This window comes from Sinocyclocheilus grahami, unplaced genomic scaffold (genome assembly GCF_001515645.1).
Source record: "Sinocyclocheilus grahami isolate Dianchi unplaced genomic scaffold, SAMN03320097.WGS_v1.1 scaffold47.1, whole genome shotgun sequence".
NCBI classification, from domain to species: Eukaryota; Metazoa; Chordata; class Actinopteri; order Cypriniformes; family Cyprinidae; genus Sinocyclocheilus; species Sinocyclocheilus grahami.
In genome coordinates this window covers 1,805,736-1,821,685 of record NW_015505226.1, presented here as the reverse complement: position 1 = coordinate 1,821,685, position 15,950 = coordinate 1,805,736, and the positions used below count along the sequence as shown (strand labels likewise).

Genomic DNA, 15,950 nt, shown 5'->3' with positions numbered 1-15,950 from the left:
ACTATAAGAGAAAAATGTGATTTCTTCTGTTCTTATGGAGGAGATGTATGCATAAATGTATACATTAGCTTCTCTTGGTTCAAATGTACACGCAAGAGACCTTCATCCGCCACTGGATACCTTCCTTGGGCCAATGGAGCAGGGTTAACCCTAACACCCATGTACTTTAATGTCAGTTTCACAAGTGAGACCCAGGAAATCCCTTATATGGACAAATGCATCAGATATCACTACAGCTGAATAACATGCAGATAGAGACGCGTTGACTGATGAAACGTGGAAGACAATAAACACAATTGCAATGCAACGCTAAATGACATAGCTTGTATCACAGTAAAGATTGTTATAAGATTGTCTCACTGTGATAAGAAGCAACATGGAACCACAGAAGCTAACTGTTTCAAACACGACTGATGTTATAGAGTGATTTTGGAGCAAAACATGATATTAGTCTCATAAATTGTCATGTTTGACGCTATGTTAAGCAAACATACTATCTATCCCTCTTGCCAGGAGCAACTCTTTTATAACTCATTTTGAAAAGTACATTCAAGTATAAGATTATGTCATAGAGACGCGTTGACTGATGAAACGTGGAAGACAATAAACACAATTGCAATGCAACGCTAAATGACATAGCTTGTATCACAGTAAAGATTGTTATAAGATTGTCTCACTGTGATAAGAAGCAACATGGAACCACAGAAGCTAACTGTTTCAAACACGACTGATGTTATAGAGTGATTTTGGAGCAAAACATGATATTAGTCTCATAAATTGTCATGTTTGACGCTATGTTAAGCAAACATACCATCTATCCCTCTTGCCAGGAGCAACTCTTTTATAACTCATTTTGAAAAGTACATTCAAGTATAAGATTATGTCGTTGTTTTCAAGAAGGGCAAAAGCAAAGAAGGGTAAGTGAGGGTTTAAAAGAAAAGAAAGGGTTTAAAACAGTGTGAATTGAAATGTGTCAGTAAAAAATTATGTGGGGTATGGGTAAGATTGGGCATCATTTGAATTTTTATGATTCCTCTCTGATTCTTGTCAATTCCTAATTTCGATTCCAATAAGGTTAAAAAAATTATAATAAAGAAAGAAAGAAAGAAAGAAAGAAAGAAAGAAAGAATAAAAAATCTTAGATATCATTCACATTTATTCTAACTCTTATTGCTAAATATTTCCTTGTTAGCTGAATACTATGAATGAAAATCAACAGGCTAAAGAACACTTACTATAGAGTGATTTTGGAGCAAAACATGATATTAGTCTCATAAATTGTCATGTTTGACGCTATGTTAAGCAAACATACTATCTATCCCTCTTGCCAGGAGCAACTCTTTTATAACTCATTTTGAAAAGTACATTCAAGTATAAGATTATGTCGTTGTTTTTAAGAAGGGCAAAAGCAAAGAAGGGTAAGTGAGGGTTTAAAAGAAAAGAAAGGGTTTAAAACAGTGTGAATTGAAATGTGTCAGTAAAAAATTATGTGGGGTATGGGTAAGGTTGGGCATCATTTGAATTTTTATGATTCCTCTCTGATTCTTGTCAATTCCTAATTTCGATTCCAATAAGGTTAAAAAAATTATAATAAAGAAAGAAAGAAAGAAAGAAAGAAAGAATAAAAAATCTTCGATATCATTCACATTTATTCTAACTCTTATTGCTAAATATTTCCTTGTTAGCTGAATACTATGAATGAAAATCAACAGGCTAAAGATCACTTACACAAGGATGTGTGTGCAGCAGATAAAATAGCCTATGAGTCTTCTTGACTTGAATGGTTAAAAATCACATTGAAAGTGTAGTTTTAATAATAACAAAGGTGGACTCCAGGCACATTTTCGGTAGGACAAAAAAACAAAAAAACATTTTATTTAAAGGGGTCATATGATGCAGCTAAAAAGAACATTATTTTGTGTATTTGGTGTAATGAAATGTGTTTATGCGGTTTAAGGTTAAAAAAACATTATTTTCCACATACTGTACATTATTGTTTCTCCTCTATGCCCCGTCTTTCTGAAACAAGTCGATTTTTACAAAGCTCATCGTTCTGAAAAGCGAGGTGTGCTCTGATTGGCCAGCTATCCGGTGCGTTGTGATTGGCCGAATACCTCAAGCGTGTGACAGAAATGTTACGCCCCTTACCATATTGTGATGCCGTCCGGCCGGAGCTACGAGACATAAACATTAAAACCCATTATAAATGAGACATTTGTTGCATCCAGTGGGGACATAATTACGGATTTTAATTACTTATACTGTCTTTTTACACGGAGGCCGGAGGCCTAGAGTGAGCGGAGGCCGGCTTGAGTGAGAAGAAGTGGGTGGGCTTAAGAACGGTGCGGAGGACCGGCGAAGGAGTGTCCGGCGGGCTTGCAGCAACCACATGTGACGACCCCGGGCTAGACTCCGCTTCGTCCACGGTGAAAGCCCCGGCCGGAGCTACGAGACATAAACATTAAAACCCATTATAAATGAGACATTTGTTGCATCCAGTGGGGACATAATTACGGATTTTAATTACTTATACTGTCTTTTTACACGGAGGCCGGAGGCCTAGAGTGAGCGGAGGCCGCCTTGAGTGAGAAGAAGTGGGTGGGCTTAAGAACGGTGCGGAGGACCGGCGAAGGATTGTCCGGCGGGCTTGCAGCAACCACATGTGACGACCCCGGGCTAGACTCCGCTTCGTCCACGGTGAAAGCCGATCCGGCGATCCACAGCGCAAAGTTTATGTATTTCCTCAGCAACCAGCACAGATCAGCTCCAGGCATGACGAAGCGGATATCGTTTTCTTTTGGAAGGCCAAACAAAGTAGTTTCGCTTTCACAACGAAACACAGTGTCTCCACAACATGGGTGGCAACACAGGTGGCAACCGCGAGAATAAAAGTTATGCCTTCTTTCTTTGCGTGAACATTTGGGCGGCGTTATGCAAATCTTCCCACATTGAGACGTAGACATGTGGGGGTGTGGCTGACTCTTAACTTTTATAAAGAATATCTCTTTGGATTTGAGACTTTAGTCTTAGCAACTTTACAGATCTTCTTTATGCACCAAGAGCTTGTAACACTCCAAAGAGAAAGGAAAAATTTAAATCGCATCATATGACCCCTTTAACATTTTAACCCATACATAGGCTTGGGAATCCAAAATCTAATCCAATTCTGGAATAGGATGATTTTAAGGTCAGGAATCGTCTAGTTGTTATAAAATTTAAAATTTTGATTCCTCTTATCAATTCCTTTGTGCACATTTTAATATGACTTTAAACCATTCAAGCACAAGAAGACTCATGCACTACTTTCTGTCCTGCACACATAGGAGCATAGCCATCATTTCAGAAATGAGGGGGACAGAAATGTAACAAAAAAAAACTTTTTACTTTTGTCTAATTGACAGGCTTTATTTTTTCTTATGTATTTTAATTGGATAAGAAATCAAATACACTGCTGGATGATAACCAATAATTTGTATTCTATAATATTTTTTCTGTATTTTCCTAATGACAATTTTAGAATTGGTTTATACAAACACATAAGGCAGAATAGTTTCTATACTGTATTAAATGTTATGTCAATTAGCACTGCATTATTCATATACTATATTTATTACCTCGAAATTACATGAAATTACCTTTTTTAGCTACAGCAATAGCGGGATGTCTTTGTCCATATTAGGGATTTCCTGCACGTCATAAGTTATTACTTCTACTAGGCGGTTTTGGACTTTCTGTGCAAGAGCTGCCCTCGGCTTCGAGTATGAATGAGACATGCACTGCATGAGAGTGTTTAGCGCTCCATGTTCATATCGTCTTGTTTTGGATATGAATAAATCGTCCGGTCATACATAGATTATCTCGTTTCTTCGCCCATGTGCACACACATCCAAAGTGCGCACACAGAAAAAGTTATTTAAAATGCATCTGATTGACAGATAAATCATGGTTGATCTATCAGCCAGATGCACGTAAAATGCATGCGCTCTTGTTTCAGTGTTGTTGTTAATGTTGAGGTTATTTGAGCTTTGTACATTTGGTTTAACCGCACTGTTAAAGAGGGCGATTTTTACCATTCAACTGAACTTGTTTAAAATACATGTGCATGCATTTTAGAAACTTGCATTGTTCTTGCTCCATCCATGCAATAACTGCGTCCTTCTATCAATCGAGTTTCTATTTACTTATACTGCTGTGTAATATCGACAGTATGACCCATTTCAGGAGCTGACAAAATTACCATTTCAAATCAGAGCATAACTCACACTCACTAAAATATTGAAACGCTAATGATGCTGATTCAAAACGACAACGCCGTGATTGACAGTCAAAGCAAAGCGCGGTTTGAACGCCCACCCCCCAGCTGAATTGGAAGTTTGGATTGGTTTTGCACCCGAGTCAGACCTGTCTGTTATTGGCTGAAGCGCAGGGAACCAACCCAAGAGTGTGAAAACAGTGTTGGCAGCTTAGCAATTTTGTTGCTAAATTTAGCAACTTTTCACACTAGCCTAGCAACTTTTTCTTCCAAAAGCACCTAGAAACAAATGTAGCTATTTTTGAAATTTATTTGGCAACTTTTAGCAACTTTTGATAGGTGATTTAAACGATGAAAGGCACAAATTTTCCATCTAAATTACACAAGAGGAAACCAAAGATGTCTAGAGGTACACACATCACATGAATTAAGTTAGCTGCTATTTGCAATTGTTCAATTTAATAATAATAATAATAATAATTGAATTATTGTTATTTTATGATACACCTTGTTAGTAATAGCTTGTACCTGCGACTGTTGATAAGTTAGTACACTGTAAGAAAAATATTTAGAAAAATGTAAAAGGTAATTTTCCAGGAAATTATCCATTATCCGTTGTAGCCATGTAACCTGAAAACGCAAAATACAATGCGTAATTTAAAATGCAGGTAAACAACCTGTGAAAAATCAATACGGAAAATTCGTTCACATTAACAGTAGATTGTGCCCTATTTTTACTGACTTTTCTTAAAGTGTAGCTAACTACTAAAACACTGCTTAAAACTATAACTTCAGAATTTCTAGTTTTACTAGTTTACTAGCTAATAAAAAAAACTTAAATTGTAATTGTTCAAAAATATGTAAGTGTTCAATAATTCAATGTTGTATTTAAAAATACAGTAATATTTTAATATTATATTACCTTATATTATTTTACAAACAAATCTAAATTAACATATATAAGATGTTTTTTTGCTGAGACTTGATGTAGTGACACAATTTTGCGTCATAATTACACAATGATGTCATCATGCAATGACATCACAACGTCATTTAGCAACAAATCGACCTTCCTTTAGCAACTTCCCCTGAAAATTAGTTGGCAACATTGTGTGAAAAGTGCCCGTCAAATGCCGGCTCACACTGTTTCTCCATCGGCACTGCCTTTGTCCATTTTTTTTTTGTACTTTGTACTTTCGGTAAAACATAAATGTAGCGAAGTTGAATACTTTAGTTTTATTCTACTCAAGTAAAAGTAAATGTACCACAATTTAATTATACTCAAGAAAGTAGAAAAAATTAAAAAATTTACTCAAGTACCGTAACGAAAGTGTTTGTAATTAGTTACTTTCGACCTCTAGCGAATGATCCCTTTAACGTAAGACTAAAATGACACCAGACACTCTAAAAGGACATCAGAATAGTACCTGAATGCAGCAAGGTATTCTGCATCTCCCATTGGAGGACTCAGGCCTCCTGACCACGCCACGTTTACATTATAGCCTTCCCCTCTATCAGATCCTACCTGTAACACATACATATAGCTTCAATTTACATACATAGTAATCTGACACTTATGAATGCACAGTCAAACACACTCACTAGTTTCATAAAGGGATGTACACAAAACTAACCCTGGTAGGTTGTCCATTTCCAAGGAAGAAAGAACCATTGTCATAGCGATGCAGGGATATATAGAGGACACTAGGATCTGTGTAGAATATCTCCTCAGTTCCATAGCCATGATGAACATCCTGACAAAAGTACAGAGTGCAATGATTAGTGATGAAAAAAAAACACACAAACCTTTTGGAAACTTTATTCATTTAATTCAAATAGGGAAAAAATGGTTGAAGGTGAAATTTTTAAAGGGGTCATATGATGCGATTTTAAGTTTTCCTTTCTCTTTGGAGTATTACAAGCCGTTCGTGAATAGATAAGATCCCTAAAGTTGCATAGACTAAAGTCTCAAACCCAAAGAGATATTCTTTATAAAAGTTGACTCATCCACGCCCTCTTAAACGCCTCGTTTAAACACGCCCCCACATATCTACATCACTGTGTGGGAAGATTTGCATAACACCGCCCAAATGTTCACGCAAAGAAAGAAGACGTAACTCTCGCTGTAATATTGTTACCGCCGCCACCATGTTGTGGAGACGCTGTGTGTTTCGTTGTGTATCATCTCCACTGTTTTGAGCGTGTTCAGCTCCAGGCTGTTATAACTGCACCATACAGCCAAATCTTTAACCTCCTGTCTGTAAGCAGACTTGTTACCGTCCTATATGAGGCCGATAAATGTGGTGTCGTCTGCAAACTTCAAGAGCTTGACAGAGGGTTCTTTAGAGATGCAATTGTTGGTGTATAGGGAGAAGAGCAGTGGGGAGAGAACACATCCCTGAGGGGCACCAGTGCCAAAAGAGAATTTTACCAGCCTCACTAGCTGCTGCCTGTCTATCAGGAAGTTAGTGATCTACTGACTGATGGAGGTGGGCACAGAGAGCTGGGTTAATTTGGACAGGAGGATGTTTGGGATGATAGTGTTGAAGGCCGAGCTGAAGTCCACGAACCAGATCCTCACATAAGTCCCTGGTCTGTCCAGATGTTGCAGGATGTAGTGCAGTCCCATGTTGACTGCATCATCCATGGACCTGTTTGCTCGGTAAACAAACTACAGGGGGTCCAGTAAGGATCCGGTAATGTCCTTCAGGTGGGCAGCACCAGTCTTTCAAATGACTTCATGACCACAGACGTTGAAGCAACAGGTCTGTAGTCATTCAGATCTATGATTTTGAGTTTCTTTGGGATGGGGATGATGGTAGAGGGTATGAAGCAGGAAGGGACTTTGCACAGCTCCAGTGATCTGTTGAAGATCTGTGTGAAGATCGGGGGCAGCTGGACAGCACAGAATTTCAGACAGGCTGGTGTAATGCCGTCTGGGCAGTGTTGCCAACTCTCACAAGATAAATAAACAACCACAGCTTCAAAAACAAGCCCAATATTATTATATTATTTATCATCAATATTAGTTATTATCAATAAATAAGCCTGCAACATAATAAACTGAAACTGCAAAAACAGAAGTTATTTTACAAAATCATCAAACTGTAACAAAGTGGGAGTGCACACACTATCCTCCTAACAGAAACTAACAGAATAGTTTTGGAGATGGTAAAGGAGAATAAGACAAGAGCACTAAGGGGGAGATTTAATATAGTCACATATTTATAATAAAATAAACTCGAACCATATGTATCTGCTATTAGTATTACTGCTTGCTTATTTGTTGATTTAATTATCAATGCATTATAAAAATATTTTACAAATTGAATTAGGTCCCTTTCCTACCCTGCACCGTTCACCTGCTCCCATGTTTCCTGTACATCTGTGTTGATGGCATTGTTTGTCTATTTACATCTATTAACCATCATCGCTTGGATTACAATGTCACATGTCTGCATGTTAAACGCGATGTGCGATGACGAATTACACTACAGCACTTTTATTATTGCCCTGACTGGCTATTAGCTACAAGCAGACAGTGTCAATAATATATTGGAAAAAAACAGCGACCATAAATGTAACAAAACAAAGTTGCTTCTCAGGTTTTACTAACAAGCAACCATATTTTTTAAATAAGCCCCCAAAAAACACAACCCGTGATTTTTTTTAACGGGACTTAACAAACAAAAAAAAACAGCCCAAAGTTGGGTAAAATACACAGACTTGGCAACTGCATCTGGGCCTGGTGCTTTTCTTGTCTTCTTTTTCCGGAAGACCTGATGCACATCCCTTTTCACAGACCAGAAGTGCAGGAGTGGGGGAGAAGGGGGTTGCTGGAGGTGTTAATAGATCCAAGGAGAGAAGGTCAGAATGGGTGTGGGGTGTGAGACAGGGTTTTTCAAATCTGCAATAGAACTCATTCAAATCATTGGCCAGTTGTCGATTCAACACAGTGCTGGGGGATGGTGTCTTGTAATTGATGTCTTATGTGTTTATGTAGTATGTTAGACTAGTTTAAGTGTTTATGTAGTTAATAAAACCTTACTTGTATCACACTTGACGTGGTTCATTGTTTGCTTATAACTGGAGTCACTTAATCATGCAGATTTATGCTACAAGCTTTTGTAGAATTGTACAGTAAGGAAGTTATTTCCCTTAACCAGGAAATTAACGTTCTTAGAATTGACAAGACAGTTGACCCTGAGAGGTCAGCTAAATATCTACAGCGGATCTAAAATATTAATAATGAATTATAACTAGTTATGGTTAATTATTCATATTTCCCATGAGCTGAGTCGCTACAAGTTAATGGGCATATTATGGTCAATACCGTTTATCAGTATTTGCAAATGCATGTAAGTGATGAAATATATCTAAGGCAAATACTGTGTGTGTGTGTGTCTTACCCAATCTACTATAAGGATCTTTTTAACGTTTAAACGCTCCTGAAGCTGTTTAGCAGCAATGGCCACAGAATTAAAGATACTGGAACCACTGTAAGAGAGAGAGAATGAGAGAGAAAAAAATATGAAAAAAACATAGCAATACACAGCATTATTTACCTGCATACACTACCATTGAAAAGTTTAGATTTTGTAAGCTGTTTTTTATGTTTTTCAAAGAAGTCTCTTTTGCTCACCAAGGCTGCATTCATTTGATAATACAGTAAAACAATAATATTGTGAAATATTATTAAAATAATTTATAACGATTCTATTTTAATATATTTTTAAAATGTAATTTATTCCTGTGATTTCAAAGCTGAATTTTCAGCAGCCATTACTCCAATCTTTACTGTCACATGATCCTTCAGAAATCATGTTATGCTGATTTGGAGCTTAAAAAACTTTTTTTTAATCAATTTGAAAACAGTTGTCCGGCTTACAATAGAATAGAATAAAATAAAATATAATTTTTGTAACAATGTAAAAGTCTTTACTGTCACTTTTGACCAATTGAATGCGTCTTTGTGGAATAAAAGTATTCATTACTGAAGATCCTGTTATTTCATGTTGGATCGAAAAACGTGTCTGCAGTTGTATTAAGTGAAACTCACTATGTTTGAGAATGTGATACATGGTGTCCTGGAGGTGTCACTACAGCAAACCCATTCTGAGGATGAGTCAGAAAAAGGAGTAAGAATCTGAACTGGTCAATGCTCTGTGGTTATAGGAGAAGGAATTGTGGACAATGGGATTCTCACCCTTAGCTCTCCTCCAGCCACACGCAGAGCCAGCTCGATCACATTGCCGACTGCCATCTTAAGTATTGCTGCACTGCAGGAACTATTCAATATTGTATCAAGGTCTGTTTGACTTCGATATGGTATGGAAGCTGTACTTTCTGAGAACCCAGAGTACGAACAAATAAGCTGTTCTGAATGGACTGACAGTAGTTCCTCAAACGTGGCCGGCCTGCCTTTAATCCACTAAGAGACAAGCACACACACACACACATGGAAGTAAATTCTCACCACTGCAATAATATTTAGAGCTTTATGAGCTGTTCAGCATTGTTTACCTTACACTGACTCCTGAGGCCACACTCCTGCAATCTTGACCAGATACTCGTAATTCTGCCAGCATACCCAGTATGAAAGTTAGTCCCATCTCCACAGTTACACTCATGCTGCAGCATCTTATAGTCCAACACCAAACCTATACACACAAATATACTTTAAAATAAACATAAATATATATTAGGGCTGCAGAATTACCATGTTAATATAAAAGTTAATATTGTGTCATATTTTAGACACAATACTGTTTGTGCTCAATTTTGCAAATTAAAATATTACGTATAAAGCCACAGCAGAACATAATATTATTTTCTAAAGCTACTTTTTGAAAGATTTTCTCATTGAACTCAATAATGACTTTAAATTATCGTTTGGGGGTAATTTCTCAGTCAAATTTGATGTGTAATTTTTTGTTATAGTTTACAAGTTTAAATATTACACTTGTACTGCTGGTCTGAAAAACTGCACTTTGACTTTTCTTGTGATATTCCTTAAATATAAATATGAACAGTGGAGCCCAAAGGTCTAAGACCACTAGTGAAAAAGGTTCTCAAACATATTTAATTTAAAATTTTGCATTGAAAAATCGATATTTGAGCTGCATGAAGTTTGTGTAAATAAATCCCAATGATGATGTTATTCAGCATGATTTGAGAATGATACAAATCTTGTACTTCAGTGGAAGCTAGAACATCCAACCAGAAAGCTCATTGACACAAACTGACTTATTTGATTAGTGACTTAGAAATTGTGCAGAAACATTTAATTATTTCTTAAGGTTTTTTTATTTTTTTAAACACTCAAAAGCATTATGGCTATACTTTGTTTTGACACCCTCATTCCTCCTACCTGTAGTATTTGCTTTTCTCCTGACATCCCGGGCTAGAGGTGAGGAAAAATGTAAAGGCAGACTTCTTTTAAAGGTGTCTGGAGAGGAATGCATACGCGCAAGGTTCCGGTGATACATTCTGTTTTGTTCATCACAGCATTCACTGTTGTGCAGTACTCCCAGTCGATTACTGCGACAGTTTTCATGCAGCGATTGGGACCATATGCGTAAGTCCTCTCTTGCTCTTCCTCTGTCTCTTCTCAGCACTCCAGAAGGCACGGGCCGCACCATGTGAAAAGGTACCTTACAATGAGCCTCTGAACAAGACCTCTGTGTGTTTGCTTGCAAATGTGCATTTGTCTCAGTGTGTTGCTGGAATGTCTGCTGTTGGTACATGGGGTGTGTAATCATAACAGTCTGAGTGTGGATGTGCTGAATAAAAGAAGGTGCCGACTGGGATTTGCTCAAAGGCCTATGAGACATCACTGTCCATTGCCCAGGAACTGTGAGAGACAAAATTAAATAGCAAATTACGCTTTTTATTTTATTTTTGTGTCATTTTTGGTCTCAAGATTAGTGAATGTGTGTTACCTGCAACAACAGGTGGAGACAAGGTTAAGACGGGCTGTGCACATCTATTCCAGAGCATGGGGTTCTGCATGCCAATGTGTAGAGGAGATTCATCCTGAAGAAAAGTAGAATAATGTAGCTGCAATCAGGAATGAGCAAGGTTCAGGTTGAACGTAGCATTAAAACAATTCTTAAACAATTGCAATGGACCATTAACCCTTTCCACATTTGCGTGTTTGGAACATGGAAGTAAACTATAGTATAGTAAATTGTTGGAGCATAGCAAATATTTGTTTTGCATTCCCATTCAAATACCAAAAAACTAAAAAATTCCACTATTCCACAAAAAAAGTATTTTCACAACTTTCAAAAAAAGAGATGGATTACATCAGTCAGAAGAGAGAATGATCTCAGGTTTACAGTAATGCCCTCAGCAGCAAAATCTTCACAAGAAATACTGTTTAATTATATATATCATATATATTTCAACACTCCCAGTTTCTGTTAATTAAAAAAACAAATAGTGTTGTCATAATTACAGCAGAAATACCAGTATGAGGGGCCTACTAATATTGTGTTGACAATGATGGGCCTTCGAATCAAAACAATTGAGAACCACTGATGATTAAACAAAGTTTCAATTTTAAAAAAAATTACTAGGTAATCACAACACTCATCCATCCCATAATTGACAAAAAAAAAACATAAATAATCTTTATACAAAGTTTGGTTACTTTAATTACACAGTCACAACGTCTGCTTTGTAAAAGGAAGAAAATAAACTACAAAAAATATTTTGCACAATTATCAAATCAAACCAGTCCAGACGGAGTTTTTAGAAACACCATATGAAATAACAGAATACAACAGGGTCAGAAATTAACCAAGGCTTGGTGAAAAAAATGCACAGATGTCGGGGCAAAAAAAACCCCTAAAAATCTTACATTTGATTTCATAATATTCTAGGCATGTATGGGTTTAGACATTATAGTGAGAACTTCAGTTACAATTTATATATATATATATACACACACATATACAGTATATATACAAACACACACATCACCCCTTAGTTAAAAAAAAAGTTCATTTCTGACACTGGTATACAATCAATGAATGTTTGTTTAAAAAACACACACACACAAAAAAAACAGTACTCTTTTCACTCTTCTTTATATTCAAATGCTGGTTAAATGGCAGTTTTCCCTCTTGTGTGCTCTCCCTCCCTCGCTCCAGCTTCCTGGGCTGATGTTCAGACATCTGCATAATGAGGATGAGACAAAATGTCAGTTCAGGTGTTCCGGAATTACACTGCAGTATGCAAGCTAACACCAGTGTGGGTCTTTGTAGATACCCATATCATATTTGTAATTTTAAATAAAGTTTGAGATTCAGATGCTGCAAGTGGATTATTATCAATGGCACTGTCTGGACATCAAGAATCACAAATGCATTTGACTCAAGTTACAAATGAACAATGATATTTCTCACTTAATGACACTAATTATAATATGATGAGTAATATTTATAGTTATTGTTTGGTTGTACCTTTAATCCTTTAATTTGCAATCATGTTAGCGCATGTTAAATGACAGAACTTGTGTCATCTGGATCAGCAGATGTAGTATAACATTTACACAACAATTACTTTCACCTCAATGTCTACTAAATAAATAAATTAATTAATTAATTTAAAAAAAGAAAAAAGGTGTGTACTTTTTGATTGTATCACACAGAGATTATCCTACCTTTAATGTATTCAATATTTTTATAACTTATTTGCTGTTTAAAATAAAATGCTTCCTTTTTTCTATCTTTTTGAATTAGGAGTTGAAGATTTCGACATCACTTTAATTTCAAGCACACAACGGTGCACAAAAATAAATACATAAATAAATAATAATAATTAAAAAATCCAATACATGTTTAATATATTTAAAAATATACAAAAAATGGCCAAAATGTATTTACTAAAATTATCTTCAAATATATTTAAAATATATAAATATATATATATTTTAAAAGAATTTAATATACATATTGCCCTCCATAGAAAATATAATACATTCACATGTAACATTTAAAGAAAAAAACGTTTTGTTGTCTATAACATGTGTGAACATATCACACATTTGAATAAAAATATGTAATGAATAAAGCCTAAATGTAGGCGCCTGTAAGAATGTAAATGTATTTTCTTGACCCTGAAATACATATTGAAATATATTATGGTATATGAAGGTTGAAAGTAAATATATTTTAAATTTCAAAATATATTTAATTGAGCTTCACTGTTTAAAATATTGTTATGCCATATGGGATTCCTCCCTTGAGAGTTTAGCAATGCAGGGCTTATTTTATATTCCAATAAAAAAAAAACAATATAGTTAAAAATAGTTCACAAAATTGGGAGAAGACGTTAAATTGCTTTTCAGTTTCTGTAGTGGCATCCTCTGTATTTTATTTTTTAAATTTTTTTATTTTTGAACTCACTTAACACATACCGAAACATCATCACCATTTCGTTGTATGCAACCGCAGAAACCATGCTGCACTCAAGCTGCGCTGGATCACTATAGTAACCCTCCAGCTGACAAGGAAGTGCTCTATTAAAACGAATAGAGTGAAACCCATCCACTTCCTGAAGCTAAAATTAGATTTTGTTTTGTTTGATTTAGGGGTGATTTCTGTAAGCTTGGTATGCTATTCTCATCGTACAATTTGCCTAACCTATATCTTGGGAAACATTTCAATCAAAATCATTCCAAAGTTTGATCCAACTAATTTTCCCAAAGCAGAAAAGCATCAAAGGACAGAAAGGTCTAACTTCCAAAAGTTCTGGAGCTTAAAAGCTTTTATTTATCCATCCTTTACGATTTAATGAATAAAACCAGTTGCAAAACTCACACTTTTAGTCTTTCAAGCATTTGTGAAGTCACGCTATACACACAAATAGCAGGCTAGGTGACTGACGTGTTTATACATACATTTTTGATTGTCATGATGAAAGACTAATAAACCAAAAAAACTTTCACAAAAATACTCAAAGTCTCTATTTTTAAACTGACCAATAGTTAAATCCAATAAGGATTGCTACATTACACATCTAAGTATATGAATATATGTCATTGTATTTGATCTCCCAAACTACTATAATATTACAGTAAACGTGATGTGGCAGTTCATGCAAAAACTCTACATGGCAACCGAACAAAGCAAATAAAGTTTAAACACACAAGAATTTCTTACCTGTCACGTCTGCATAGCTTTTCTACCTCTCATATTTAACCAGGCATCAAATGCTCATCTTAAAAAGACAAATAACATGGCATTTGCACTCTCTGGCAGTCCACATCACACACTGAAAAGCAGAACTACACAAATCTAGATTCAAAGCACTTGCATATAACACCAGCCCTGCACGATAGCGAACCCCAAAGGTGTGATTTTGCTGAGTGACATCTAGCTACACATCGCACTGCCCTCCCTGAAGCCCCTCCTGCTGAGCTTCCTCTCTTCTCACTACATCAACAGTTGTTTGCGTCTCTCTACTAATAAATTTAACAATGATTTCATTTGAAATCCCTAAGTTGTGCATGCAAATGATGGATATCTTAATTTTGCATTAGCCGGCCCGGCTTGCATAATGGTTTGCTACCAGAGTCACATAAAAGAAGAGTGTATTTCATAGAAAAGGAAGGCAGGGCACAAAGAGAGGAAAGAGAGGAAAGTCGAAAGATATAAAAGTGAGAAAACCCTAATTTATACAATATCACTGTAAAATGAGTAACAATTGTAACATGGATTAGCTGTACATTTCCGGTGGACGGTCTACACGATCAGGCATCAACACAAACATGTTAGTCTCCCTGAAGCCCCTCCTGCTGAGCTTCCTCTCTTCTCACTACATCAACAGTTGTTTGCGTCTCTCTACTAATAAATTAAACAATGATTTCATTTGAAATCCCTAAGTTGTGCATGCAAATGATGGATATCTTAATTTTGCATTAGCCGGCCCGGCTTGCATAATGGTTTGCTACCAGAGTCACATAAAAGAAGAGTGTATTTCATAGAAAAGGAAGGCAGGGCACAAAGAGAGGAAAGAGAGGAAAGTCGAAAGATATAAAAGTGAGAAAACCCTAATTTATACAATATCACTGTAAGATGAGTAACAATTGTAACATGGATTAGCTGTACATTTCCGGTGGACGGACTACACGATCAGGCATCAACACAAACATGTTAGTTTCGCTATGTAAATAAGGACATCTCATGGATGCAATGGTTTATATTTAGCCGTGATGACATTTGCTAAGCTTAAACCTCAACCTCACCTCTAACCCACACAAGCCAGTTGATATCAGAAGATTTAATGCAAAACATAATTTGGCTGATTCATGAACTTCTCATACAGTGAGGACCAGTGTTGGGGGTAACGCATTACAGGTAACGTGAGTTACATAATCAGATTACTTTTTTCAAGTAACTAGTAAAGTAACAAATTACTTTTTAATTTACAAGAAAATATCTGAGTTACTTTTTCAAATAAGTAATGCAGTAACTTTGTTTTCCCATGTATTGCGAGCTCTCCTGTCCTTATGTTGAGAGAAATCGGGAGAAAGTGTAGAGGTGTTGTGTGCGCTGTATAAACATGATGTTACTGTAGTTCTAGACTAAATGTGAACATGCATTTACTCATCACACTTACATAAAAACAGATTCAGTATTCCTCAAAATGAATAAAAACAGTGAAATGCAAACTCAGAATATGACGCAAA

At 36.1% G+C, this 15,950-nt stretch overlaps 1 protein-coding gene across 1 annotated transcript in view; it reads right to left on the bottom strand.

Annotated features, from left to right (window-relative positions):
* The window catches only part of LOC107582837 (histone deacetylase 4-like), a 20,824-nt gene extending 9,541 nt beyond the window's left edge, over positions 1 to 11,283 (bottom strand). Inside the window, exons 1-8 of the mRNA XM_016268855.1 lie at positions 11,194 to 11,283; positions 10,623 to 11,105; positions 9,776 to 9,912; positions 9,459 to 9,683; positions 9,312 to 9,367; positions 8,662 to 8,749; positions 5,887 to 6,006; positions 5,680 to 5,777 (exon numbers count right to left, since the gene is read on the bottom strand). Coding sequence (XP_016124341.1) covers positions 5,680 to 5,777; positions 5,887 to 6,006; positions 8,662 to 8,749; positions 9,312 to 9,367; positions 9,459 to 9,683; positions 9,776 to 9,912; positions 10,623 to 11,105; positions 11,194 to 11,263 — 1,277 coding nt within the window. The 5' untranslated portion in view covers positions 11,264 to 11,283. The remainder of the gene's footprint in view (positions 1 to 5,679; positions 5,778 to 5,886; positions 6,007 to 8,661; positions 8,750 to 9,311; positions 9,368 to 9,458; positions 9,684 to 9,775; positions 9,913 to 10,622; positions 11,106 to 11,193) is intronic.
* Positions 11,284 to 15,950: the final 4,667 nt, after the last annotated feature.